The sequence below is a fragment of the Meriones unguiculatus genome, chromosome 11 (assembly GCF_030254825.1).
Source record: "Meriones unguiculatus strain TT.TT164.6M chromosome 11, Bangor_MerUng_6.1, whole genome shotgun sequence".
In the NCBI taxonomy this organism is placed as follows: domain Eukaryota; kingdom Metazoa; phylum Chordata; class Mammalia; order Rodentia; family Muridae; genus Meriones; species Meriones unguiculatus.
The window spans coordinates 20,115,898-20,142,930 of record NC_083359.1 but is presented as its reverse complement, the minus strand read 5'-3'; the positions used below and the strand labels follow the sequence as shown (position 1 = coordinate 20,142,930).

At 43.9% G+C, this 27,033-nt stretch overlaps 2 protein-coding genes across 14 annotated transcripts in view; one reads left to right on the top strand and one right to left on the bottom strand.

Annotated features, from left to right (window-relative positions):
- The first annotated feature begins 16,426 nt into the window (after positions 1–16,426).
- Positions 16,427–25,572, top strand: Hnrnph1 (heterogeneous nuclear ribonucleoprotein H1). Of its 11 annotated transcripts, none has more exons than XM_060363778.1 (14): positions 16,428–16,580; positions 17,056–17,206; positions 18,512–18,667; positions 18,866–19,009; positions 20,516–20,654; positions 21,609–21,787; positions 21,877–21,948; positions 22,026–22,138; positions 22,255–22,390; positions 22,726–22,785; positions 22,879–22,968; positions 23,661–23,753; positions 24,175–24,224; positions 24,814–24,972. In XM_060363778.1, the coding sequence occupies exons 2-13, from the start codon at positions 17,110–17,112 to the stop codon at positions 24,222–24,224; spliced, it is 1,329 nt and encodes a 442-aa protein (XP_060219761.1). In that variant the 5' UTR covers positions 16,428–16,580; positions 17,056–17,109; the 3' UTR covers positions 24,814–24,972. The 11 variants fall into 11 exon arrangements, with proteins under 11 accessions (XP_060219764.1, XP_060219760.1, XP_060219761.1 ...); XM_060363779.1 differs by having other exon boundaries at positions 22,005–22,138; positions 22,879–22,938; XM_060363775.1 differs by having other exon boundaries at positions 16,461–16,580; positions 17,078–17,206; positions 22,005–22,138.
- Rufy1 (RUN and FYVE domain containing 1) overlaps positions 21,514–27,033 on the bottom strand; it is a 47,288-nt gene continuing 41,768 nt past the window's right edge. For 2 of the 3 annotated variants that reach the window (XM_021664634.2, XM_021664635.2), the window contains exons 18-19: positions 26,083–26,920; positions 21,514–24,627 (exon numbers count right to left, since the gene is read on the bottom strand). In XM_021664634.2, coding sequence (XP_021520309.2) covers positions 26,777–26,920 — 144 coding nt within the window. In that variant the 3' untranslated portion in view covers positions 21,514–24,627; positions 26,083–26,776. Of the gene's footprint in view, positions 24,628–26,082; positions 26,921–27,033 lie in introns of those variants that run through there. The other variant, XM_060363769.1, reaches the window with a different exon arrangement.

Below are 27,033 nucleotides of genomic sequence, written 5' to 3'. Positions count from 1 at the left end.
AAGCCGAGCTGCGCGTGCGCACCTCACCTCTCCTGGCTCGGTTGGGCGGGTGGTTCGTTTCCCTGCCCCCAGGCCCCTTGCTCTTTGGGTGGCGCTGTTTGCCACCCAAATAGGATGATATTCCGCTGCGCGCCTCAGAGAGCTTGAGGCGCTTGGGCTGGGGAAGAGGTGGGCAGGCTGGAGGTTGTGCTTGGCTTTTTCTCCAAACCTTCGGTTCTGCCTTCCAGCACTCGCAGGAATGGTTCGCTTTGTTTTGTTTTGCATTAGTGAATCGCTTCCGTTAGGGTCATATTGTCTCCTACGGGGAATAAAGGGGGGATCTGTTTTAATCATCTCCCTTAGGGCCCGATTTTCTCCTACGGGAAAAAGGCATCAGTTTAACTCAGCTTCTGAAAACAAAACAAAACAAAACAAAAAAACCTTTGGGAGACAAAAGGCAGCCTGGTCTCTGAGTTCAAGGCCAGCCAGGGCTACACAGAGAACCCCTGTCTCGAAAACAAAACAACAACAACAAAAACAGACAAAAGTCAGCCTGGTCTACACAGCTTGTTCCACGACAGAGACGGCTACACGGAGAAAACCTGTCTAAAAAACTAAAAACAAAAAAACATATCACAAATGCATTGGGGCCACACAATCTCACATACACATTAATAGCATGTGTTGGCATAAATATATATGTGTATATATATATATATATATATATATATGTGTGTGTGTGTGTGTGTGTGGCAGCAAAAGGGCTCCGTGTTAGAGCACTTGTCAATATACAAGGCTCTGTGTTCGAATTCCAGTACCACGAATATATTTCTGAGGTACAGTCAGGTATAGCAGACTGGAACTCATAAGATCCACCTGTCTCTGCTGCCAGCATACTGGGGTTAAAGCTATGCACCACCACACCCAGCAGCAAAAAACAACTTGCACATGTTTCTAATACACTGGAGGTTGTAGAAAAGTTCATAAGGCACATAGGAGAGACTGAGTCACAGCAAGGGGGAAGTATATTTGATTCTTTGGGAGGCTCTTGTCTAAGGACCAAAAGTCCTACGATGGGTGGTGAGCTCAGAAAGCAGAGGCTGTGAGACCAGAGCCTTTACCTACATCTGAGATTAGAGCAAGTGGCAGGAAAATGGTCAGTGGTAAAGGGTGCTATGCAAAATGGAATACAGCAAACAACCACGTTTTCCTGGTTTCCATCTACTAGCACTTGGGAGTCTGAGGCAGGAGGATTGTTTCAAGTTCAAGACCAGACAAGGCCACATAGTTGCAGGTCAGCCTGGGCTACAGAATAAGTCCTTGCCTCAAATACATGCATATAGGAGTTCCAAACCAACCACCTAAAAAACTCAGAATGGATTGAGGACCCCTAATCTGAAATACCTGGGACCAGAAGCATATCAGATTTTTATTGTTTTGTGTTTCATGAAATTTTTGTTTTGTGTTTTGCCTACATGTATGTATGTGCACTGTATAATTTTCTCATGATGTCTGAGGTCAGAAGAGGGCATTCAGAGGCCCTGAAACTGGAGTTAGGGATGGATGTGAGCCACCTAGGAACCGAACCCAAGTCCTGCAAAAGCAACCATGTGATCTGAACCACGGAGTTATTCCTCCAGCCCTGGATCAGAGTCTTTTTTAATTCATAGATATTTGCATGTGCATGGCCTATAAGGCAAGTCCAGGACAGCCAAGGCTACTCAGACAAACCCTGTCTTCAAAATCCAAAAAACCGAAACAAAGAAATAAAAAATAAAAATTAGTTTAGGGGTTAGAGAGATGGCTCGGCAGTTAAGAGCACTTGCTCTTGCAGAGTGTTCTGGGTTCAGGAAAAGCCACATACTGACCGCTTGAAAACCAAACTCAGACTGATGGAAGTTTATTGAGTGCTGAACAAAGACTGACCAGTCAGGGACATAATCTGGACTTGGGACTGTTTCTGAGGCAGATTTCTTTTATATATGAAAAACCATAACCAGGCAACCAGGTGTAGGAAGTGGGAGCGTGGAGCAGCATTATATCATTTTGACTAGCTAAACATATTATATCTAGGTAGCTAGACAAAGCATTTTAAGCTAATGGGCTGCGATTTAGGGTAGGGGAGCTCTTGAGGGCTTTACAGCTTTCTGGAAGTAAGGACCATAGCAGGATGCTGCTAACAGAGCATGCATTTATCTTTAACTCACAGAACATGCATTTATCATATATCGTTTTAGTCTAGCAACAAGAATTGAACTACTGAATTGTATCCTGATCTCAGGCACGTGGGGCCTGAGAACTTGAACTTAATTTCACCTTATAATCAAAATGGAGAGTTTGAGGCAAAATGGCTTCTGATATGCTAAAGGTGGCAGTAGGTGTTAACAGAGGAATTTAAGCTGGTTAATCGGGTTACAACACAGAGGACCTGGGTTCAATTCTCAGCACCCACATGTTGGCTCACAACTGTAACTCCAGTTCCAGAGGATCCCAGGCCCTCTTCTGGCCCACACCATACATACATGCATGTATGTACCAGACAGCCTTACACTCAGAAAACAGTGTCTCTTTCTCTGGCTTGAAACTTGCCAAGTTGGTTAGGCTGAGTAGCCACAGGAATCTGCCCGTCACTGGCTCACCAGGATTCCATGCCACCGTACCTGCCTTTTTTCATATGAGTTCTGAGGCCTGAGCTTTGGTTGTGCTAGTTAGTGCTTTTCCAGCTGAGCCATCTCCACAGCCTGAGCAGCACAGCTCCTAAGTGGGGGAAAATAGACGAAGCGTCTTCCTGAAAGACAGAGCCTGACAATCTGGGAATGGAAGTGCTTGTAAGGACCTGTGCAAGATAAAGGGGAGAAAGGCGTGTGACACTGAGTGGGCTTGCACAACGGCCTTGCTCTGTGACGGACCGCCAAAACATGTAGGACAACTGGGGAAAGACTGCATGTGTGGGCGCATGGTCCATGTAGGTGATGTGATATTTAAAAAAAAGTTAGTGTGTGTGTGTGTGCACTGTGTGAGTACAGTGCCTATGGATGTCAGAGGAGAGCATCAGATCTGGAACTGAGGTTACAGATGATTGTGAACTATGTGGGAGCTGAACTTGAATCCCCTGCAAGAACAGCAAGTGCTCTTAGCCCCGAGCCATCTCTCCAGCCCGGGACTGATTGACTGATTTTTTTTTTCTTTTGTTTTTCAAGACAGGGTTTCCTTGTGTAGCCTTGGCTGTCATGGACTCTCTTTGTAGTCCAGGCTGGCCTGGAACTCACAGAGATCTGCCTGCCTCCACTTCCTGAGTGCTGAGATTATAGTTGTTCAACACTATGCCTAGCTCAGCCCATCCTTCTTAACATACCTCTTTCATGCCTGACTCCTTCAGTCATGCTGATCCTTCCTCTGCTCTCCTGATATTCTTGGCGATATAAACTAGCAAAAAAACAAAACACGTGCTAGCAGCTGCTTCAAGGTCCTGCTTTCTTCCTAGCCGTGAGGAACTGAATGTGCTTTTGTACTATGAGCCAACATAAATAACTGAGTAAATACATAAATAACTGAGTTCAGGCTTTCAGCAAGAAAAAAGGAACAGCTTTGGAGCCGGAGTGGGGCTACAGTCGCACACCGTTGTGAATAGACTTAACACCCCGAATTACAGAGTCCCAGTTGTTTCATCTCTAGGACTGCATAACTGAAAAGGGTCTGGCGTGCACACCTGTGATCCCAGGGCTCAGAGGTGCAGACATGACGATCAGAAGTTGAGAGACATTCTTGGCTTTGTGAACTCTAGGGGAGCCTGGGCTACAGGAGACTTTTTCATGAAAAACAAAACAAATGCAAACAAGCAAATAAGTAAATAAAGTAAAATCAGGGGAAAAAAAGTGTGTGGGGGGAGGCTATCTCACTTGGTAGGATATTTGCCTAGAATGTTGTGGGCTTGATCCACAACACTGCATAGACTGGGCACAGTGTTACACTTCTATAACCCCAGCACTGGAGAGGTGAAAACTGGCTGAAGGAACAGAAGTTTGTTGTTATCCTCAGCTGAATAGCAAGTTGGAGGCTAGTTTGAGGAACATAAGATCTTGTGTGTGGGGAGGGGTGAAATAGGAGAAGCCATCTAGGAACAGAACTCTAAGTAAGAAACTTGAGAAAATCTAGCCAAGATACACAAAGCCATTATACGTATTACTGCATTAGTGATTACTGTATTGATTACATGACTGCATATTTTACTGTATTGGCTGTATTAATTACTATGTAGCTATGACCAAACAACCTGATTACAGAACAATCTAGCCCACCAGCTAGAGGGCAGGCAGGCCCCACCGGTTGGCAAAGGCCTAGGCTGACCAATTCAGCTATCATCCAGGCCCAGACCTGGCCCTTTGAGTTGGTTCACTCCAACTTCTGCTCCATCTGTGAGCTGCTGGAGCATGTGAAAGAGCTGGTCCTGAAGAACCAGAGCCACAGGATCACCATGACTCTGGCAACAGCAGGATATCTGAGAAGAGTCTTGTGATAGTCCAGCATTGATGGTGTGCCAAAAACCAGAAACCAGAAACTCTGAAGCAGACAGATGACTCATTACAATGAACATTTGCATGTAAAGCTGCTTGGGGGAAAAATACACTGTGACACACTGTGTTTCCAATGCCACCACAAGGAACGAATATGTGATGGAGAGATGGGAAAGATGGAGGAAAGGAGCAGTGCGTGCTTGTTTGAAGATGAAGAATGGTTCATTTTCTGGATTGGACCTCCCCTCCATGGTCCATGTTGCCCCCCGCCCCCCCCCCCGAGAGGCCATGCTCGTATCAGTGTTCTGTTGTCCCAGGCTGCGATGAAACCAGAGGTCCAAGTGGATGTGGTGGTTTGTGTGGCTGCCTGAAGCCATGTTGATATCTGTGGTCCACGCTGCTACCGAAAGGTCAAGTTTGTGCCTGTGGTCCTGCTGCAGCCAGGGGCTGTGCTGATACCCGAGGTCCTCACTACCACCAAGGGTCATGTGATTGTCCATGGTCTATGCCTCTGCCTGAAGCCACGTTGATTACAGCCACTGGAGACCAAGTGGAGTCCTTGGCACGGTGCTGACTCTGGGGACTGTGGATGTCTGAGGTCCGTGCCGTTCCCATAAGCCATGGAGAAGCCCAGGATCCATGCTTCACCTGACTGTGAAGGCAAGGAAGCTGATTTTGCAGTGGTATTGGTGACTGCAGGTACACAGTTAAGAGAGACACAGAAGGCTTCTGTGACAACCGTAACCCCACAAAATGTAACAGCCTAAAAAGAAAGCTGTGGATGAGAACTCTTAAAAATCGTGAAGTGGGGGGCTGGAGAGATGGCTCAGTGGATAAGAGCACTGTCTGCTCCTCCAGAGGTCCTGAGTTCAATTCCCAGCAACCACATGGTGTCTCACAACCATCTACAGTGGGAACTGATGTCCTGTTCTGGCCTGCAGGGGCCCATGTAGCTAGAATACTCAGACGTAAAATAAATAAAATCTTAAAAAAAAAAAATCGTGAAGTGTAGCTCTCCCCGGTTGACGGCTTCAGTCTGACAGCGGTACAGGTGGAGAAAAACCCAGTTTTCTTTAGGGGTCTGGCCATTGGAGTTTGACCAGGCTCCAATGAGCATATGGACAACACATTAGCCTTTTTTTCCCCTCCCTATTTTGGAGGGGTGTTGGTACTTTTTTTTAACTCTATTTTATTTTGGTTTCTTATATCTCTTCCTCCCTTCCCCACCCCAATCTATTCCAACACAAGGTAGGAGAGAAAAATTGTTAGTGGGAGAAGGGACATAGTTTTCCTTAGCTAATGCTGGCTAGGGTCGTTGGGTTCCTTAGGGCAAGTCCAATCCTCATTTCAGGATATCTCCGACTTCTTCTCATCCAACTGCATCAACAGCAATCAGGAGCAGCAGGGGGGAAGCACCAGCAGCCTTCTTCTTTCTCCGAGCCCCCTTCTCTCTCTGGGTCCTGACAATTATTCCCTCTCCAGAGTCCTCAGATTTAAACAAACAGTCTGCTGCTGGAGAGTTTGAATCAGTCCCCAAACCCCGATCTGGGATTTAAACAAAAACTCATTTACATATCATCATCCAAACCCTCCACAACAGAAGGGGAGGTCAGAGAGGGGGGGGCGGTGAGGGTAGACATGAAAAGACTGGGAAGTGACTGTGACGGAGTACAAGATGTGAAATTCCCAAATAATAACAATACTATGTTGGGAAGAAAAAAAAAAAAAAAAGAATAAAGGATCTTGTTTGTCTTTCAGTTTCAAAGGGTTTAGTCTGTGGTTTTTTGACCCATAGCTTTGGTAGAACACCATTGTAGAGGACTTTTAATTTAAAACATTGGCTGTTCTGGCAAGAGATCTAACTCATCCAAAGACCTTCTAGGTCTGTGTGATCTGCCTGGAATACAGACACACTTTTAATCCCAGAAGACAAAGGCCAGCAGATCTCTGAGTTCAAGACCAGGCTGGGATGGATCAAGTTTCAGGTAAAGAAAAGCTTAGGTCCAGGCAAGGTGGTAATGCCTTTAATCCCAGCACTCAAGAAACAGAGGCATGCAGATCTCTCATTTCGAGTCAGTTCTGTTCAGGCAGTTTGAGTCAGTGAGTTGAGAGGCAGTGTGGTAGAGTTGAGTTAATGGCAGTTCAGTTCATGGAATTCAGAGGCAGCTTTACTCAAGAGTTTTACAGAGAGATGTTGAAGAGAAAACAAGCTAGACACTGGTCAAGACAGAATGAGCCAGAGAATGAGAAAGAGCCAGAAGATTTAGAACAGATTTGTTACTGTTTTTTTTTTTTTTAATGTTTTATGGGGTTCTTATATCTCTACCTTCCTTTCAACCCTTACCCACCCTAATTTCTTCCAACAGGGTTTCTCTGTGTAGCCTTGGCTGTCCTAGACCAGCTTTGTAGACCAGGCTGGCCTCACACTCACAGCCGATCTGTCTGCTTCTGTCTCCCTGAGTGCTGGGATTACAGACATGTGCCACCATGACCAGCTTAAAAATACGTTTTTGTTGTTGTTTTGTTTTTCAAGACAGAGTTTCTCTGTGTAGCCTTGGCTGTTCTGGAACTCACTCTGTAGACTGGGTTGGCTTCAAACTCAGAGAACCGCCTGCCTTTCTCTGCCTTCTGAGTGCTGGAATCAAAGGCATGTGGGTCCAGCTTAGCACTCTGGCATTCATACCCTCTCATAGTCCTCAGAATGAGACCATCCTCTGCTAGCAAAGATCATGCCCCTCTCAGAGCCTTGAGGCAAATAATCTGCTGCTGTGGACAATCTGAAGCAGCCCCATATCTTACCCTCTGATTAAAACAAAAACTAAATACATAACATACATGAGTTTCAAAAGAAACCAAAACTCCCACAACACATATTGCCAAAGTTAGTATGAGGCCAAGCAGAGGAATTCAGTCATAGGCCAAGAGAGAAGACAGATTAAACAAGTGAGCTTGGAGAGACGTTTGAGCCAGAACAGCTGAGTTGAACTAAGTTGAACCCTGAGTTCAGAAAAAGCTAAAAAGTATGAGCTTACTCAGAAGTCTCAGAGGCTGAAACATAAAACATTCTAGGTCCAGATTAGATTGTTATGAAAGCTAGAAGCTTCCAGGACTAGGCCTAGGTTAGCAGATGGAGGCAGCTTCCAAGATAACAGTTACATCTGGGAAATAAAAGATACGTTTATACAACGTGGTCATTGGAGTGTGTATGCTATAGATTCTATTATCTGGTGGCAGAGAGGAAGTAGTTATTAAGCACTTTTCTCTTGCTGTGATAAACTATCACCAAAAAGACGAGAATTTTGGGCCAAACTATCACCACCAAAGAAACTATCACCACCAAAGAGAATTTTGGGCCAAAGAGAAGGCTCAGAAGTTAAGGGCATTTGCTGTTCTTGAAGTTCCCATCACCCACATGGTAGGTCACAACCATCTGTCATTGCAGTTCCAGGGAATCTGACTCCTGAAGGCTCTGACTCCTGAAGGCTCCTGCACACACTTAGGCATGTATACATAAAGTGAAATAAATACTGTAAAAAAAAAAAAAAAAAAAAGAGGGTTTATTTTGTCTTCTGGTTCCAGAGGGCAAGAGTCCATCATGATGGCTCTGGCATAGCAGCCAGTGGCAGTCAAGGCAGCAAGAAAGAGCCTGACATAAACTGGAAGTGATTTTGGTTTTGATTTGTGTCAAAGCCTATCCCCAGTGACATACTTCCTCCAGCAAGGGCGTACCTCCTAGCCTTTCCCAAACATCACCATCAACTAAGGACTAAGTGTTCAAATACCCAAGTCTGTGGACGACATTCTCATTCAGACCTTCACAGTGAACACAGAAGAGGCCAGGGCCAGGCATGGCCCCCAAGAACACACATGCCTACTTCTGCCAACTAGGCCCCACTTCTTACTTTTCGCCACCTCCCAATAACGCCGTCTGTGGTGTTTTGAATTAGAATGGCTCCCGTAGGTTCATACCACTATTGGGGAAGGATTAGGAGTTGTGGCCTTGTTAAAGAAGGTGTGTCACTGGGTGGGTTTTGGGATTTCAAAAGCCAGGCCGTGGTCTGCAATTTATGGAAGAGATGTAAGCTCTCAGCTGCTGCTCTAGCACCATGTCTGCCTGCCTCCACACTCTCAGCCACCATGACCGTGGACTCACCCTCTGAAGCAGTTAAATCCTCCCTTTTATAAGTTGCTTTGGTCATGCTCTTTTGTCAAAGCAACAGAACAATGACTGAGGCACCATCACATTAGCAATCCATCAAGAGTTAATCCGTCATTTGGTCAGTGTCCCCGTGATCTAATCACCTCTGGAAATAACCTCACAGACACACCCAGAGTCCTGTGTTGCCAATCTCATAGGACTTCCTCAAACCAACAAGGCTAACAGTTCCAATTAACCATCAGAACGGCATCTCTGGTTTACGATACAGAACTCAAAATGGTGAGTTATGTATAGGACAATGAACCCAAACATAGATGTGCAGGGCATGTGCCGTATAAGAAAACAAGCCCTGCCGGGGCATGGTGGCATACACCTGTAATCCCAGCACTCAGGGAGGCAGAAGCAGGAGGAGAGTGTGAGTTCGAGGCCAGCCTGGTCTACAAAGTGAGTCCAGGACAGCAAGGGCTACACAGTGAAACCCTGTCTTGAAAAGCCAAAATAAGAAATAAATAAAAATAAAGGAAACAAGCCCCCAGGAAAAGACCAAAAAAAAAAAAAAAAAAAAAAAAAAAAAGTGGGAAGAGAAAGAAGAGTCAACGGTGCTACGGCCTGCAGTGTGGGCGCTGGGAGAAGCAGGCGGGGGGGCTCTGGAATGACTGGTCAAGTAAGGATTTCTCAAGAGGATCAGTGAACGGTTAAATGGCCTGGGGAGGTGGCTGGGTGGCTGAAGTGCATGCACACACATACATCATACATACATGCACACATGTGATTCACAGAAAACAAGGGGTTGGGAGAGATGGCTCCATGATTAAGAGCACTGACTGCTCTTTCAGGGGACCCACATGGCTGCTCACAACTGTCTATAGCTCCAGTCCTAGGGTAGCCAGTTCCCTCTTCTGGCTTCCGTGGGCACGAGGCATGCAGTGGTGCACAGATATATACGCACACAAAACACTCGTACACATAAATTTAATTTTGGAATTGAATGTGCAGGTAGGTCACCAGATCTCCAGAAAAATTAACTGAGAAAACTTCACTGACAAAGAAGAAATTTTGGAGTGGAAGAATATTCAAAGCCTGGATGGTGATATATCATTCTGATTACTATTTGTTTTTGTGGAAATCTTCTGTATTTCTTCCTTTGTGACTATGTCCCAAAAATAATTCAGCCAGCTGTGGTGACACACACTTGTAGCCTCAGCACTTTAGAAGGGGAAGGGGGAGGGTCATTTAAGCGCTGGGTTTTAGATCATGCACAGCAACACCCACTTCAGAACAGTACTTATGGGTTGTTCCTCATCCCAAGTATCTAGTGGCTATCTGTTGGTGGGAGGCTTGCATGAAACCACGTTTAATAAATGGTTTCATGAGCTGGGCACGGTGGTGCACACCTGTAGTCCCAGCACTTGTGGAGGCAGAGGCAGGTAGATGTGAGTTCAAGGCCAGCCTGGTCTACAAAGTGAATTCAGGACAGCCAAAGCTACACAGAGAAACCCTGTTGAAAAACCAAAAAAAAAAAAAAAAAAAAAAAAAAGAGAGAGAACAAAACAAATAAACAAATGGTTTCATGTACTTGTTTTCTGACTATAGTAAATATTCTTTACTTCTAATTTGTCTTTTTAAACTGATTTACAAGTTAACTTTGAGTTCTGTACTTATGTTCTGATGACAAATTAAATCTTTGTAAATATATATATATATATGACACAGAAAGGAAAGAAAAGGGTTAGAAACAGGCCTGGGATGTAGCTCAGCTGGCAGAGAAGTTAATTGCATACATGAAGCGAGGGGGGAGGCTGGAGGGCTGGATCTGCGGCATTGCACAAGATCGGCTTGGGTGGGGTGGTGTTTGCATCTATCCCCAGGCTTGGGAAGCGGAGGCTGGATGGATTCGGAAGCTCCCTGTCCTCTGACCAGCCCCTGTACCACGTGATCCCACAGAATATGTTTTAAAAAAAGGCTTTATGAAGCGGGGCCCGGTGGTGCACGCTGTAATCCCAGCACTCAGGGAGGTTAGAGGCAGGCGGGTCTCTGTGAGTTTGAGGCCCCTGGTCTACAAAGCGAGCACAAGCCGACACAGGAGAAACCCTGTCTTGAGAAACAAGACCGGAAAGCAAAAATGGCTTTATGTTATGTATATTTTAATCTCTATTTTATTTCTAAATGTAAGGAATATTAGCCCTCAATACGTTTTAAACGCAGCTTGAGATTTAACTACAGGGAGTGAGACGTCGGCTGAGGTTTTTAGGGAGCCAGGACCAGTCTCCACACGATTCGAAATCTGTTAGTTGGGCTGAGGGTGCAGCTCAGAGAGAGCACTTGCCCACGCTGGCGAGGGTCTGGGTGCCATCCCGAATACCACCACAAAAACGAAAAAAAAAATATTTTTTACCACAAAAAAACGAGTAATTCGGAACAAAGACGTTTTTCTGAAGGTTGCGCCGAGCGACCTGGAGAGGGCGCAGCAGCGCGGACGCGCAGGGCCGGGGCTCGGGGCGGGGCTGTGCGCTGTCTTCCTTCGCGTCTCATTGACTAGTTTAAAATGGTTGCCAAGCCGTCGCCTGGCATCGGGGGAGCCCTTGAAAGCAAGGGGGCGGGCAGCAGGGCGAGCCCCGCGGGAACCCGTCCGGCTTTCCCGCTGCCCCCAGGTCACTTGCAGGTTTGCGGAACTGTCATCTGAGCAGACCAGCTGCGGGGAAGAGGGGAGCTCCCTGCCCTCTTCTGCGTTCTGCTGCTCTTTTTAATATTATTTTTATAGTGTTGCTGGGATGAGATCTATCACAGCCAGACGAACGCTCCCCCACTGACCTGAACCCTCCTTTGCCTCAGCATTCTGATAATGCTTATAACTCTGAATTTTAAAGGCCTATCATGCATTCCTCCATCCGTCCTTTTAATTTTTATTTTTTGTGCACTGGTGCTTTGCCTGCATGTATGCATGTATGTTGAATCCTCTGGAGCTGGGGTTGACAGTTGTGAGCTGCCATGTAAACCTGGAAATAAACCCAGATCCTCTGGAAGAGCACCCAGGCTCTTAACCTCTAAGCCGTCTCTCCAGGCTCCCAGTCTGTTTTTTTGAGACTGGGTCTCCCTATAGTCTCCATGAAACTAGGAATGGCCTAGAACACCTTCTTCAAACCAGGCTGGCTCAAACTTGTGATCCTCTTGCGTCCGACTCCAGAGTGCTAGGATCATTTGCTAAAACTTTAGATCCATAAGTAAATGAGTGTCAGCATATGGCAGTTACAAATACTGAGAAGAAAAAAAAAAAAAAAAAAAAAAGAAACACACTGGGCAGTGATGGTTCGTGCCTTTAATCCCAGCACTCGGGAGGCAGAAGCAGGTGGATCTGTGAGTTTGAGGCCAGCCTGCTCTACCAAGGGAGATCCAGGAAAACCAACGCTACACAGAGAAACCCATCTCGAACTGCCCCCCCCCAAAAAAAGTATGAGAACGTTTTAGAATACCTATTCAGATTGTGTGTGTATGTGTAATTGTACATCTTTCAGAAATCTGAGTGCTATGCCCACTTGGCTTTAAGGTTTCAAAAGCCCATGTTGCCAGGCCTGATGGCACACACCTTTAATCGCAGCACTCTGTCTCAAACAAACAGAATTAAAAAATATATTTTCATGTAATAGGTTCAAAATGTATTAAGCATGCATTTTGAGAACCTTCAGCTTTTTATATCTTCCCCCCCTCCGAGACAGGGTTTCTCTATATAGCCCTGGCATCCTGGAACTCACTCTGTAGACAAGGCTGACCTCGCTCGAATTTAGAGATCTGCCTGCCTCTGCTTTCAGAGTACTGGGATTAAAGGCAGGGGCCATCATTGCCTGGCACATCATTGTTATTTTGTTCCAAATTGCCAGACATGAATTTAAACATTTATTGAAGATTCTTTTTATCCTGGTAGGAAATAACACCTTTGTGGGTGATGAATTCTAAACTACATATTGGACCTGTCTCTAGACAGTTCCATTAAATAGTCAGTGCATCAAAATCATATTTTTAGAGGTTTAATAGATCATCTACTTAGTTTTATATGATTAATATGTCCCTGGCTGGTCTGAAAATTACAATGTAGACAAGACTGGCCTTGAACTCAAAAGAGCATGCCACACTTTCTGAGTGTTGGGATTAAAGTTATGAACCATGATGCCAAGCCTCCAACTATGTAGTTGAGGACGATTTTGTTTGGGTTTTACTAATTTTGTGTGTGTGTAATTTATTTCGAGACAGGGTTTCTCTGTGGAGTCCTGGCTGTCCTGGAACTCATATGTAGACAAGGCTGGCCTTGAACTCAGAGACTCGCCTGCCTCCGACTCTCCAGTGCTGGGATTAAAGGCATTCACCACCACCACCTTGCTTAAGGATAATTTTGAACTACTGCTCCTCTTTCTTCCAGCTCCTGAGTTCAGGCATTATACAAACCTGGATTAGAATAACTAGTTCTTCCAGGGGTGGTGGCGCCCAAATCGAGTCCAGGATAGCCAAAGCTACAGAGAAAAACCCCATCTTGAAATGACAACAAATTATGTATGTGCTGTGTGAACGTATGTCCCATGTGTGGGTGCCCACAGAGTCCAGAGGAGGGAGCCCCCAGCAGCTGCCCAGGGTATTGGGAACTGACCTCATCCTCTAGAAAAGAAGCAAGTGCTCTTCACCACTGAGAAATCTTTTCAGCCCCTCATATAAACCTTTTATAAGTAGACTATTCATAGATTAGATTCTATATCACATTTATGGATAAGCAATTCATCTAGGCCCAAATAATATGAACAAAGCTACAGCTGCAGAAGTGCAGGGCCCGCATGCATTTACACTCTGAAGCAGAGAACAGGATTTACATCACCCTTTAGACATTTGGAGTAGGGAGACAACAGCTGACTTGAAGTACATGCAGCACCATTTTCGGGCTCATCCTTCTGTTGCAGAACCCATGCATGACCCTCTCCCTATATTAGGCCAAAAGCATTAGGTATATAGAGAAATCATCAATAAGTATAGAATAGTATTAGAGCAGGAGGGGGGAAGCTACGTAGGCAATCTTGTTTCTTCTAGAATACAGCGATGGGAACTGGGGAGATAGCTCAGTCAGCAAAGGCACTTGCTTCTCAAGCCCCCAAACCTGAATTTAAAGCTTCGCACTGAAACCTTTGACCCTTACTATTAGTAAGGGATCTGAAATATTGCCTGCTGCCTGATCTGCTTTTCTGCTAAAGAGCTCTTTATAGTCTAATGTGAGAAGCAGAATTACCCAAGAGCCAACCGTGGTGGTTTAATCCTAATTCCAGCATTCCAGAGACTGAAGGAGGAGAATGCCTGTGGACACCAGGCTAGCCTAGGCTATAGTGGAGGTTAACCTGGGGTACAGAGACTCTGGCTCAAATAAAGAAGTACACTAAAAGCAGTGGGGGAAAAAATGAAGAGAAAAATAGATCTTTGTATATTCAAGGCCATCCTGGTCTACATAGCTAGTTCTAGGCCAGACAGGATATATAGTAAAACCCTGTCTAAAAAGAAAAAGAAAGAAAGTGGCAGATAATTACCATTTTCCCAGTATTAAATTAGTAAAGACTAAAGATTTAGACCTGGCTGCCCTCAAACTCAGAGATCCGCCTGCCTCTGCCTCCCAAGTGCTGGGTTTAGAGGCGTGCACCACCATACCCGGTTCAAACTCTTTTATTATAAAAATACTTAGCCTTCTCTCGAATAATTGTTGATCTATAAATCCTGTATTGTGTATGGTGTCATATACCTTAATCCCATCACTCTGTAGGTGGAGGACCAAACACTCAAAGCCATGCTTGACTGCAGGGAGGAGTTAGAAGCCAGCCTGGGACATGTGCAATCATGACTCAAAACAAAATCTATCCTAAAGAGATGATTTTTTATCGATGATGATTATACATTGCATTTACTCTTACTATGGAAGAAAACCTCCCTGTACAACTAGAAAAGAACCTAGAGAAACATTTTAGGAATGTGGCTGGGTTGTCAAAAGGGAAACATTTCCCCCTCAGGTGAGAGTTCTGGAAGCCCTAAGTTGAAGTGATTCTCCCATCCTAGCATCTCCACTAGCCGGGACCACAGGCACACTACTGTGCAAAGTGAAAAAGATGATTAAAACAAACAAACAAGCACACACAAATGGTGTGTGTCTCAAGATGTAGTTCAGTGCTAGGGCAGGTTTGCCTAGAGCCTCTCTTGCATGCATCATTAAGTCACCTGCGAAGACGAGAGCCCCCAAATGCTGTGAATTAACTGAAGAGTCCTTTCTTGCCAATGTATTTCATGTCTCAGGACGGTATCGCGATGAAGGGACTAATGTACATGCTAGGCAAGCACTATACCACTAAGATTTCTTTTTGAGACAGCCTTGCACGCACCCTGTTGCCCAGACAAATCTTGAAGTTGAAATCCTCCCGGGCTGGGCTTGTTCTTGCTTTTTCACCAACCTTCTGACTGGAAGACTTGCGCGGAGTGGGTCGAGGTGGTGGTGTTCACTTTTTGATGATAGTTAGCTAGTGTTTTCCATCTCTTCTAGATCCTTTGCAGGTGAGGTCATGCACCGTTATTCTCTCTGCCGGCTTCATCTGAGTTTCCCTTACACCTGAAGTTTCACGTTACACAGCTCCTGTTGCTCTCCGGCTGAAGGCTTGTGACACCCTCCTGTGCACTTAACACCCGTACGCAGCCTGAAAGGCTCGGAGTGCTTCCCGCTCTCAGCGCACCTTTCCTTTGATGACCCCTCTATTTTCGTAAATAAACTGGCCAAACTGGATGTGGCCGCCTCAGTATTGCACTTGGGCGGAAAACGTTATTTTGCCCGTCACCTCTTGTGATGGCATTCAGGGGCTTCCCAATTGTGGTACCCACCGTGGAACGGTCTAACCTTCTTATTGTTAATTTCGAGCAGGGCTGACTGGGGTGGGTCCGTCAGATCGGGGCATCCTCCGTTTTCTGCTGTGCTGCTGAAATCCGCTAACTTTACTCATTTACCGCTCTATGTGCACAGGGGCTGACCCGGGGACCTCCTGGACCTCGGTGGTCAGGCGCGGCGCTTTGTGTGTGTTGGGGGGGTGGGGTGGGGCTGGGTCCTCCGCGCACCCAGCAGACTCAGCCTTCACTCGCGAGGCGCAGCCCACAGAGTACTTCTCGTGCGAGCGCCCGCGGCTCGAAGAAGGGCGAGGGGTTCGCAGAGTGCGAGTTCGTTGGGCAAAGTGGGGTACAGGACTCTGGCTCAGGCACTGGCAGCCCGTGTGGGCCGGGGGCCGAGCCCCCGAAGCGGCAGGTACGGGAACCGGCCCCGGCGCGCCCGAGGGTGACCGCGGCTCTGGGCGCAGGGGCGGGGCGGCGACACCGAGGAGAGGCTCGGCGCCTTGCTCTTCGGCCCCCAGGGGTTCTGGGGAGAAAGGGTAGGGCTTCCTCTTCCTCGTGCTGTCTTTCGAAACGGATAGGATCGCGGATGAAAGGCTGCGGATTAGGGGTAGAACAACGGCCTCTGCAAACCGCCAACTCCGGACCCACTCCCTACTTGAGGCGGGTTGCCGCCATTCCCCTCCCCCCTCCGGCGGGTAGGACTGGAGAACGGTTTGAAGGCAGACGCCTGCGCATTAAGTAAAACGATAAACCGCTGAGAGGGCCAAGCGCGATAGCCGCGAAGAGGCGCAGGCGCAGAGAGAAAAAAACCTCGGCCAGTTTACCAAGAGGGTTGAGCCCGGACGCATGCGTGAAGTCCTCTGGCGGCGGGAGAGGGCCCGGGTTTTCGTTTTACGCATGCGTCTAATCTCTATGTGACGCAAGTGGGCGGGGCGGGCGACGAGGTGCGCAGGCGCAGAGCGTACTCAAAGGGCTTTATTTAGGCTGCGCAGGCGCCCGCTAATCATTTCTCCCCAGCCACGCCGAGGCTTTGTGTGGAGGTGAGTGGTGGTCCGGCTTCGACTGCTGCCGGAGCCCTTCGCGGACGCCCATTTTTGTGACGATTGCTCGCCCCCGGACCTAGGTTGTAACCCGAGGGGCCGTGGCAAGCTCGGGCTGCCGCTGGGAGCCGCGAGGGTGTCGGCGGCGTGGCAGCGCCGCCTAGGCCTGCAGGCCGCGCCGCTTCTATTGTGTGAGAGGGCTGAGGAGGCGGAGCGGAAGCGGCGGCCGCCATTTCCTCGCCTCCTCCGTGGCTCCGGGCCGGGGTGTTTTTTAGCTTGGGGCCTCAGCACTGGGCGCGCAGAGCGGCTTTGGGGGGTCGGGTCGCCAGACACGGCCGGGTTGCATGCTCAGGGGCTCCAGGGTTCGGGCGTCTGCACGGACGGACTCCTGTCGCGGTGCCTCGACTCCGCGGGGCGCCTGGAGGTGGGAGGGCCCTTTAAATGACTCTGTCTCCGACTTGTTCCTAACGCCCAGCCCCCACCCCGCCGCCCTGCAGTCTGTTTCGACGCCAGGACCCACGGAGAGACGATGATGCTGGGCGCAGAAGGCGGAGAGGGCTTCGTGGTGAAGGTCCGGGGCTTGCCCTGGTCCTGCTCCGCGGATGAAGTGCAGCGGTTTTTTTCTGGTGAGTTGAGGCGGGAGTTGTCAGTGGGGCCCGGCCCGGGGCTGGGCTGGGGCGGGGCGGGCGGACCGACAGACCTCACGGGCGCCCCCGAGCGGTTCGCGGCCGCCAGCCGTTCCCCTCGCTGCTCGCGCCCTGCTGGCCGCTGTTATGCAATGGTAATTGCGAAATCCGGCCCCCCCTTTTCCCCTTTAGGGGGATACCGGAGGCCCGGCGAAATTCTTTGTCTTTTCTAGCTTTTCTGTTTCTAAACACCAATCCGTGCGTTCTGGGGTTGTCTTTAAGAAAAAAACAAGTAGGGAAGGATGTTTCTCCTCCCTCAGGCTTGAAAAATGAGCAGTAGTTGGACAAGTTGGACAAATAGTCTAATTTGCTCTTGAAGCAACACTGAACTTGTTTGCTTAAGAAAAGTTCTGCTTTGCAAAGGTAACTTTTCCTAATTTACGATTTGGTCGTTAAATTCATGCTCTGAATTTAACACAGTCTGGCCCTTTACAATTGAGAACCCTGTAGTTTTTTTTTTTTTTGTTTGTTTGTTTAAAGTGATATGTAGTAGGTTTTCAGAATAATTCCTACCAGAATCACCTTCCCACTGTTGTAAAGACTGGTTGTGATTTGTATTTGGCAGAAATTGAAGTCCCTCCCTCCCCCTTGGGACAGGGTTTCTCTCTATAGCTTGGCCGTCCTAGTAGACCAGGCTGGCCTCAGGCTCGAAGCAATGTGCCTGCCTCTGTTCCCTTGAGTGCTAGGATTAAAGATGTGTGCCACCATACCTGGTTTGAAAGGTTTTGTAAAAAGGTAGTGTTGACCTTACCATCTGAATTTAGTTATGGTAACAGAAAACTGGAATTAAGTATACTGGAAGTAATTGCAGGGGTCAGTTTCCAACGGGTTTGACTTGAGCTGTGCAACTTGGAGCCTTTAGTTGTTAACATTGATCCTCTTTCCAGGTGAGTATTGGCTAAAGTTTGGACAATGAGAAACTCATGTGGCTGCTGAGGAAAGTTGATTTGGTACCCAAACCAGAAAGTGCTGTGAATTCACTAGGTCCAAATGAGATTGTTATGAGACATAGTACTAAGCGATGGTTAGTGGAGACTTAGAGGCAAGACTTCCTTAGAACTTTGAGTTATCCTGATGGATTAGGAATGTATTCTGTATATGAGGTAATTGGATGGTGCACATGCATGGTCAGTTTAGTCTTTACACGTGGTGGTTTTTGTGACGACACAAATAAGCATTTCATCTCTATCACCCAGTAATGGTTTTAGATTTTAAATTCTGTATTGACAGTTGCTTTCTTTTCAGACTGCAAAATTCAAAATGGGGCTCAAGGTATTCGTTTCATCTACACCAGAGAAGGCAGACCGAGTGGCGAGGCTTTTGTTGAACTTGAATCAGAAGATGAAGTCAAATTGGCCTTGAAAAAAGACAGAGAAACTATGGGACACAGATATGTTGAAGGTTTGATTTACATTGCCCTAGTAAACAGTAAATGTTTAAACAAGTAGAGGTCTTACCCCTTCTGAATTTTAGGTATTTGACCGCATGGAAATGGTCATCTAAGGGACTTTTTGGCAACTCTTCCTAGTTACCTAAAAACCCAGGAAATCTGAACATTGTTCTTTAACTTAATTGACTAATTCTAAGCACCTCTTTCAGTATTCAAGTCAAACAACGTTGAAATGGATTGGGTGTTGAAGCATACTGGTCCAAATAGTCCTGACACGGCCAATGATGGCTTTGTACGGCTTAGAGGACTCCCTTTTGGATGTAGCAAGGAAGAAATTGTTCAGTTCTTCTCAGGTATGTAGTCCTGTTTGTTGCTGAGCGGTGAGGTATGGCAGCTTCTGGTGACATGATTTAGTATTAGTAGACTTTTAAAGTTGAGTAGTTTAGGAACTTTAAGTAGGCTGTTGAGTTTGATGTTTGTTGTTTGTTGAGTTTATATTTTCTTCCTGGAGACCTTCAAATAACTTAAGCCCATCTTAAAGGTGGAAATTAGAAGTGCTTCCCAAGTGTTAACTTTGCCTATATTTAGTATTGTAGTTCAGAGTAGACCTTTGAGGATTCTACTCAACCATCTTAACTACTTCCTCATATTGCTGTTTAGCAAAGTACTTCAAGTTAAAGGTAAGCTCTTTTAACATTAGATTAGTGTGAGTTTAGATTGTCATAGTTTATGGTATTTGTTGTAAGATAACTTATTTTCGGTCATGGGACCAAAAAGTATTTCAACTAGTATAATTCTCTGTGTAAGATTGTTATGAAAAGAACTTGGCTTAGCTAGCTAGCCTATTAGAAATCATAAAAGTCAAATGTAGCAGTTGAATGCTTGTAATCTCAATGTGAAGTCAGTATAGACAGTATTTTGAAGTTGTTCTGGGCCTAAAGTATTTGAATGTTTTTATGCTGAAGAGCTGATAGGATTGCATGTTTAGCAGAATGTTAAATCTTATATTTTAAATATTAATACTCTTGATGTTATAAGTAGAATCAAATTTCTTGGTTTTTAGCATAGTATGTATTACAACTTTGACTTTATCTATAGTCAACTTAAGATATGTATCAATTCGTAATATTGTTAGTTTGAAATCAAGTCTGTTTTGTTTTATCTAAATTGGTGAGAATTGAATGCTATATGTCAACGTTAAATATGAACATAATTTCATATCTTCTAGGAAAAGTGCTTTAAGGCCTTTTTGTAAGCTTGGGAATGTATCCACGGGAAGGATTTTTCATAGACGGAATTTCCAGAAGTGAATCATACTACTGTTAGAGCATATAAGAGTGCATGATTGTTGTGTAGATAGTGACTGTTGAAAGTTTAGTTTGTATGTTTGTCAATTATGATTCTTAAGTAATGTTTGCAATTTTATATGAACTGTTTAATTGTATAATTTTAAACTTGAAGTTCCAATAACTTAAAAGAATTGACATATATGAGGTTAAAGGTGTTTTATTTTAAACTGTTAATTTTAATGCTTAATTTTTTTAACGTTCTTGTATAATTCTATTAAATTGCATAGATTACAATGTTTTTAATTGTTGAATTCTTAATGCACCCTCTGGAGTATAAATTTTTTTTTTAATGTGCATACTGTGCCTTGGGTGTGTTAAGAATTGAGTTATACTTTGTAATAGTGGAACTTCTTATTGTTGCAATGCATATTTTTTAAGAGTACTTGTTGAAAACATACCATTCACCTAAAGTTAAAATTCTGGTTTATTTAAAGCTATAAGAAGAATCATTTCTGGGCTTGTGATGTTAATATTGCCCCCCTACTGGGGTTATTTGTCCTTGGGTTGAAGGGTTGGAAATCGTGCCAAATGGGATAACATTGCCGGTGGACTTCCAGGGGAGGAGTACGGGGGAGGCCTTCGTGCAGTTTGCTTCACAGGAAATAGCTGAAAAGGCTCTAAAGAAACACAAGGAAAGAATAGGGCACAGGTGGGGATGGATGGTTGGTTGGATATGTCACTTTTCTTATGGTAAACAATTAAATCCATATTCTCTCTGCTTAGAGTGAAGAAACAGTCCATTTCCTATTCTCAGTTAATTGATAAATTGCTGTAACTTCTAAATTCTTCCTAGTTCAAATTAAATTTTAGGCTTTAAAATTACCCCTAGTTTATTTGGGCCATCTTTACAATTTTGTAGGACTCTTAGTTTTATTAACCCCAATCAATAGAGTTGAGAGACTATGGCTTTAAAAAAATTAATGCAAATCTGTCTTTAGCTGTAATAACACCCACATAGGAAATTAATATTACCATAAGAAAATGTGATACTTTCTGATCTTGTTTTTAAAGTTGAAATGCAACAAACTTTTTCTTGCTGTATAAATATTCTGCATATGTATTAATAAGCATAGCTTTCAAGAAATTGTCACAAAAGGTTTTATTCTCTCTGCTTGTGACTATTTTTCATTGAAGCATGCGCTTTTTACCTATGCTGATTTCTACTAAAAGCATAGGCTGGGTATTGGCGAAAGTAAGTGTGTAGTGTGGGCTAGACTGTTGGTGGAGGCTGGCTTTTTAGCCCACTTGCTATACATGCTGCCAAAGGATTTAAGAATTGAAATACTGAAAGTTGAGTGGAATTCTTCCCTCCTAAACCATTTATTTATAGTACTCCTCTCTGCCTCTAAGGTTGGGCTCTGCCTCAGAGGAGTTGTTTTTTTTTTTGTTGTTTTTTTTTTTTTTCCTGTAAAGTTTAAATAGTCTTTTGAGTGAATTTTTGGTCATTGCCTATGCAAATGTAAGAAATCTGGCTTTAAATAATAGTCAGTTTCATGGCTATGACTAAATTGTTTTTTTTTTTTGTATAATTGAGTAACTGTATGACATAAACTAATGTTTTTTCTCCCCTCCCCATTCCCTTTCCTTTTGGACAATGCTTTAGGTATATTGAAATATTTAAGAGCAGTCGAGCTGAAGTTAGAACTCATTATGATCCACCACGAAAACTTATGGCCATGCAGCGACCAGGTCCCTATGACAGACCTGGGGCTGGCAGAGGGTATAACAGCATTGGCAGAGGAGCTGGCTTTGAGAGAATGAGGCGTGGTGCTTATGGTGGAGGTGTGTATTTGCAAGGTTGAATTAGTTTTCTCTGTCTAATGTATGTTGTGTGTTTATGTGTAAGTGTAATTGTACTTTCTATCTTTCAGGTTATGGAGGCTATGATGATTATAATGGCTATAATGACGGCTATGGATTTGGTTCAGATAGATTTGGAAGAGGTAAGGTAAGAATTGAATTTCTCAATTGAAGGGTACTTACACACTTGTCCATCTAGACCTCAATTATTGTTTTTCAGGAATGTCTGACCACAGATACGGGGATGGTGGATCTACTTTCCAGAGTACAACAGGACACTGTGTACACATGCGGGGATTACCATACAGAGCTACTGAGAATGACATTTATAATGTAAGTGTTCAGATAAATTCACTTTAGGTAATTCAGTACAGCAATAAAAATAGGGGGTGATCATAATAAAATTTAGACTTAAAAATTAACTATTTTTGAAATAACTTGGATTTTAGTTTTTTTCACCACTCAACCCTGTGAGAGTACATATTGAGATTGGACCTGATGGCAGAGTAACTGGTGAAGCAGATGTAGAGTTTGCAACCCATGAAGATGCTGTTGCAGCTATGTCAAAAGACAAAGCAAATATGCGTAAGTGTAATTAAAACATTTGTAACCACAGGCAATTGAATGACAAGTGTTTGGAGCAGAGGAATAGAAATAGCATAATAAGGATATAGGAAAGATTTGCTCTCTAGTGGGGTGCCTTGGATGTACTGAAAAGTTTAATTTTTTTAAAAGCTATTTTGGAATTTGAAGTTAGTCCTTAATTGGTAGTTTTCAGATGAGTGTTTAAAAGCTAGTTCTTAAACTAACATGGGAATTTTCTTTTTGCCAAAACATTTGTGATTCACAAATTATTTTTAAACTGCTTATCTTTTCTTTTACCAACAAACATTTTCAAACTTTTCTTTTTCTCATTTCAGAACACAGATACGTAGAACTCTTCCTGAATTCTACAGCAGGAGCAAGCGGTGGTGCTTACGGTAGCCAAATGCTAGGAGGCATGGGTTTGTGTAAATATCACTTTAGTGTCTTTTTTTTAAAGCTAACCTTGTATGCCTTTTCTCTCATTTCAGAACACAGATATGTAGAACTCTTCTTGAATTCTACAGCAGGAGCAAGCGGTGGTGCTTATGGTAGCCAAATGATGGGAGGCATGGGCTTGTGTAAATATCGTTAGTTTTTTTAAAAACCAAAACATTTATTATATTTGTATAAGTAGACAATAAGCTAAGTTAATATATATATTTAATTAGTGTAAGAGTTTGTTAGCATTATGATTTTAAGTTAAATAATTTAAAGTTAGAAAAAATTTAGGTGGAGACAGATTCTTAATTTGAAGAAGTTTTGTATTTTTAAGATATTACTAAAACCTTAAAAATAACATGAAGGTGCTTAGGTAGATCTCTCAAAGTAGTACTTTTGTTTGGGGGAGGGGACAATTTGGGTTATACTATCTGTATATAAAGTTTAAGTCTAAAATACTTAGCAAAAATACGGGTTAAAATTTATTTTGGGAACATAATTAGGTCTTAACTGATACCTGACATAAATAAATCAAGCTGGGGGGGGATCCCCATTAACTAAGTTTAAGATGGTTACAAGATACCTCTACTTAGGAAATCATGTGTATTTTAAGTCTTCAACCTTTTAGTTTATAAACATTTGACTAGCTGAAATGATGAATATAAATGTTAATCTGGTCATAGACAATCGGAGTCTTGTCATAGAGTAGGCAGAAGGAGACAGTAATACAAGATCAAGACTGGAAAATTGTAGACATAGAATTACAAGCCCGGTACCACCAGGTACCACATTGGATAAGAAGCAAAGCTCTAATGTTCTCTTAACTTAACAGCAAACCAGTCCAGTTACGGTGGCCCAGCCAGCCAGCAGCTGAGTGGTGGTTATGGAGGTGGCTACGGTGGCCAGAGCAGCATGAGTGGATATGGTAAGTTTGGTTTTTTTACATATGTAGAGTAAGTTTTAGGTAGGTTTCTTTAGTTGGGATATACAGGTTCCTTTTAAAAAGAGTGAGATACTACATGTATGGTTTTTATTGTAATTCTTAATAGCTTTTAATTTGCAGAAACAGTTATTGGGGAGGAGGGGGATGTTTTGTAATCATTGCAATTTTGGAACACTGTCAAGCCAGAAAACATTTGTGTTCATTTATTAAACCATTAGTTTGCTTTTCTGTTGTAGCATTATATTAATTTTTGACAGAGGGTGATTTTTACATACTTAGAGTGGTTGGGTTCAGGACAGTATTTTACTAGTCGGTTAACCTAGGGATGGTTTTATTTTTTTCAATTGGTCTAAAGAATGGTGATTTTGGTATTATAGTCTTACCCTACAAAATCCTTTTGCAGACCAAGTTTTACAGGAAAACTCCAGTGATTTTCAATCAAACATTGCGTAGGTAAATATTTTCTCAAAAAATATAATTTAAATTCCCAATAGCAAATACTGATAATGTTGTGATAACACTTTCTATAGCAGTCAGTGACTGACTTTAACTCCATGGAGGCTGCCATTCTGGGCACAGTGAGTTGCTTTTAGTCCAACTTTTGTCCTCTCACTTCTGCTCACCATGAATAGGCAAAGCAAAAGACTTCCCCTGTGCTCCCTATTCATAACACACCATTCGATGGACACATAGTACATGGTTATGGTACAATTTTTTTTAATGCGTTGTTTAGCTTTTAAAACTTGAAGTAATTTTGCAATTTTTGAAAAACACTAGTTTTCCTTTAAACTTAAGTTTCACGTTGATCCTGAAGAATCCACTTAAAATGGTAGCACAAGAGTCTGGCAAGTTGGTACTGCAGAGAAAAGGGTTTAATTGAGATTTGTTTGGAGTCGGGATTCCCTTTTCCCAAACATGCTTCTCGCCACTTGGACAGCAGCCATTTGCACTCGTATACCTTTTAAACTTTTTCTTGGAATGCTATTTTATTTGACTGATTATTTGGCACCATTCCTAACTTGTCAAATGGATCTCTTTGCAGGTAGCCAAGGAGCAGTGAACAGCAGCTACTACAGTAGCGGAAGCCGTGCATCTATGGGCGTGAATGGAATGGGAGGGATGTCTAGCATGTCCAGTATGAGTGGTGGATGGGGAATGTAATTGATTTTAATCACTGACTCTTGGCCAATTTTTTTTTTTTTTAAAGAAACCCTTCAGTTTAACAGTTTTTGCAGTTTAGCCTTGTGATTTATCCTACTCTTGAGTGAATGTTGGCATCGCTCAAAGAACTAAGGTTCAAATTTGAACGTAGCAGTCACCTAGTATGATAGGGCAAAGTTGAGCTAGCTGTAACTGTTAAACAATTCCCAGCTTTTCTCTAGTTACTGTAGGATGTATGTAAGCAGTAAGTGTATTTAGGTTAAAACAGTTGAATTATGTTAAATGTTGCTCTTATACATACATTACATTGAACACTGTTGATGCATGTTGAAAAGACATGCTTTTTTTGTAAAACTCAATATAGGAGCTGTGTCTACAATTAAAAGTGAAACATTTGGCATGTTTGTTAATTCTAATTTCATTTGGTAACCTGTAAGGCACGTGAGTTTAAAACTTTTTTTTTTTAAGTTAATGGAGAAATTTCGAGACGCAATACCATTACTTTAGGATTTTTGGTCTTGGTGTTTGTATGAAATTCTGAGGCCTTGATTTAAAGTCTTTCATTGTATTGTGATTTTCTTTTAGGTGTGTATTGCGCTAAGTGAACCTTGTCAAATAAACCTTCCTTTTAAAAGCTGTACTTTTTTGTCTGTGCTTCAGCGTCAAGTGGACTTTTTTGATGCTCTATTCCTGCCAGGGGTAGTCTCTGGCTATGACAGTAAGGCTGAGCAGCTGATGCTGCTGTTTTAGATTTATTGCAGTGCAAGCAGCTGCATGTATCTCACCTTAACCCACATTTGCATAAGGCTTACACATGCTAGTTTATGTCTTAAAGGCTCTCAAGCAGGGGGAAGAAAAAAGCCAGAACATGGGTACAAGGTTGGGGTTTTTTCTTAAGACAGTCTCTGTATGTACTCCAGACTAGTCTCAAATTCTGAGTGCTGGTTACAGACCAGGCTTTTTGAGATTTTGTTTCAAAAAAGGATCTGTATTACCCGTGTCTGCCTATTTGCCAGCTCTGTTTTGAGCACTTTCAAGGTAGGCTATGAGGATGTACAGTGGTCATTCATTCTTCGCTCATTTCTACCTGACTGAAATACGGATGTAACCCCACTTAGAGTCAGGCATCTGTGTTAAGTAACTAACTCACTTGGACTTTGGTGACAGGTTTGAGGTCCTTTACTCTGGCTTTGGTTCACCTGGGTGGAGCAGCCTTGAGTCCAAGCAATGCAATAGTTGAATAGCTCAAGTCTAGCAGGCCCTCCTCCCCAGACCTCAACTGAGCTTTCCACAGGCAAGCTGGAGTCCTGCACCTTGTACAAAATTGAAAAATAAAGATTTTATTTGAGGGCTAAACCAGTAGGTATTTTGACAGGGGAATGATGGCAAATGCTGGATGCTGAAGCAGACAAGGCACACTGATAGACTCATGAGGTTCAAAGCACTGCAGAAATGAAGATAGACTCATGAGGTTCAAAGCACTGCAGAAATGAAGGTTTCTGTGGGTAGGAAGATTTGGTACCAGTGCAACTGCTTCAAAATATGTTAATCCTTTGAAGAGTGAAAGTGACAGTAGCAAAATCAAGTTGCACCTGTACCAAAGTCAGGACATAACAGGACACAGAAGTGTCCCTCTAGAGTAGCCAACTCCATACAAACCATGAAAAAGTGCTCAGCTGCTGTTTTCAGAGGCTGACAGCCTGGGGAGGCACTCGTTCTTTGATTTTTCTTGGGCCCCTGCAGGTCTCTGGAGATGCAGAGTTTGGCACTGTACTTGAGGCTTTCCTCCACTCTTGAGGATGGAGGGCAACAGGCCAAGGTCTACTGGGGGGGGGCTGACGGCCTCAGGAGGCCGTGGAGGAGCAGCGCTGTAGTAGCAGGGTATGACAACTGTCACATACACGCACTGGCTTAGGATAGGAGGGCAGGGCCAACTCGTTGCTAGAGCAGGTGTTGCAGAAAATGTGGCCACAGTTTCTGCAGTGGTGCTAGAAGACAGAAAAAAAGCAGTGAAGAGCACTGGGGAGATGTGGACCCCCACACCCACCCTGCTTTGTAAAGCCTGGCTTCTCTAATAGCAATGCCTGCCTACGTTAGTCAA

What these genes read in the sequence shown, in the direction of transcription:
- Hnrnph1 (XM_060363770.1), top strand. Translation starts at nt 17,110, where the DNA reads ATGATGCTGGGCGCAGAAGGCGGAGAGGGCTTCGTGGTGAAGGTCCGG. An exon ending in GGGACACAGATATGTTGAAG is followed by an intron (nt 18,668 to 18,865) that starts GTTTGATTTACA and finishes CACCTCTTTCAG; the next exon opens with TATTCAAGTCAAACAACGTT. An exon ending in GCGTGGTGCTTATGGTGGAG is followed by an intron (nt 21,788 to 21,876) that starts GTGTGTATTTGC and finishes TCTATCTTTCAG; the next exon opens with GTTATGGAGGCTATGATGAT.